This window comes from Gavialis gangeticus, unplaced genomic scaffold (genome assembly GCF_001723915.1).
Source record: "Gavialis gangeticus isolate Ggan-Ray unplaced genomic scaffold, GavGan_comp1, whole genome shotgun sequence".
Classification (NCBI taxonomy): Eukaryota; Metazoa; Chordata; order Crocodylia; family Gavialidae; genus Gavialis; species Gavialis gangeticus.
In genome coordinates, this window is record NW_017729025.1 from 24,924,876 (window position 1) to 24,925,123 (window position 248).

The window sequence follows — 248 nt, forward strand, 5'->3', positions numbered from 1 at the left end:
CGGCGGCCCACGGGGCAGCGGGGCCCGCAGATGTGGGTGTGAGAGGGAGCAGGTCCGGGCGCGGGTCTGCGCGGCCGCGCGGCGCCATGTCGGCCAAGGTGCGGCTGAAGCGGCTGGAGCAGCTGGTGCTGGACGGGCCGCAGCGGCACGACGCGGCGCTCAGCGTGGAGGCGCTGCTCGATCTGCTGCTCGGCGTGTGCGGGGAGTGCGGCCGCGACGCGCCGCTGCGCCGGGACCGCTACGTCTCC

At 77.4% G+C, this 248-nt stretch overlaps 1 protein-coding gene across 3 annotated transcripts in view; it reads left to right on the plus strand.

Moving 5' to 3' along the window:
* The first annotated feature begins 6 nt into the window (after positions 1-6).
* The window catches only part of CDC42BPB (CDC42 binding protein kinase beta), a 166,900-nt gene continuing 166,658 nt past the window's right edge, over positions 7-248 (plus strand). For all 3 annotated transcript variants that reach the window (XM_019518528.1, XM_019518529.1, XM_019518530.1), the window contains exon 1: positions 7-226. In XM_019518528.1, the coding sequence (XP_019374073.1) occupies positions 87-226 (140 nt within the window). In that variant the 5' untranslated portion in view covers positions 7-86. The remainder of the gene's footprint in view (positions 227-248) is intronic.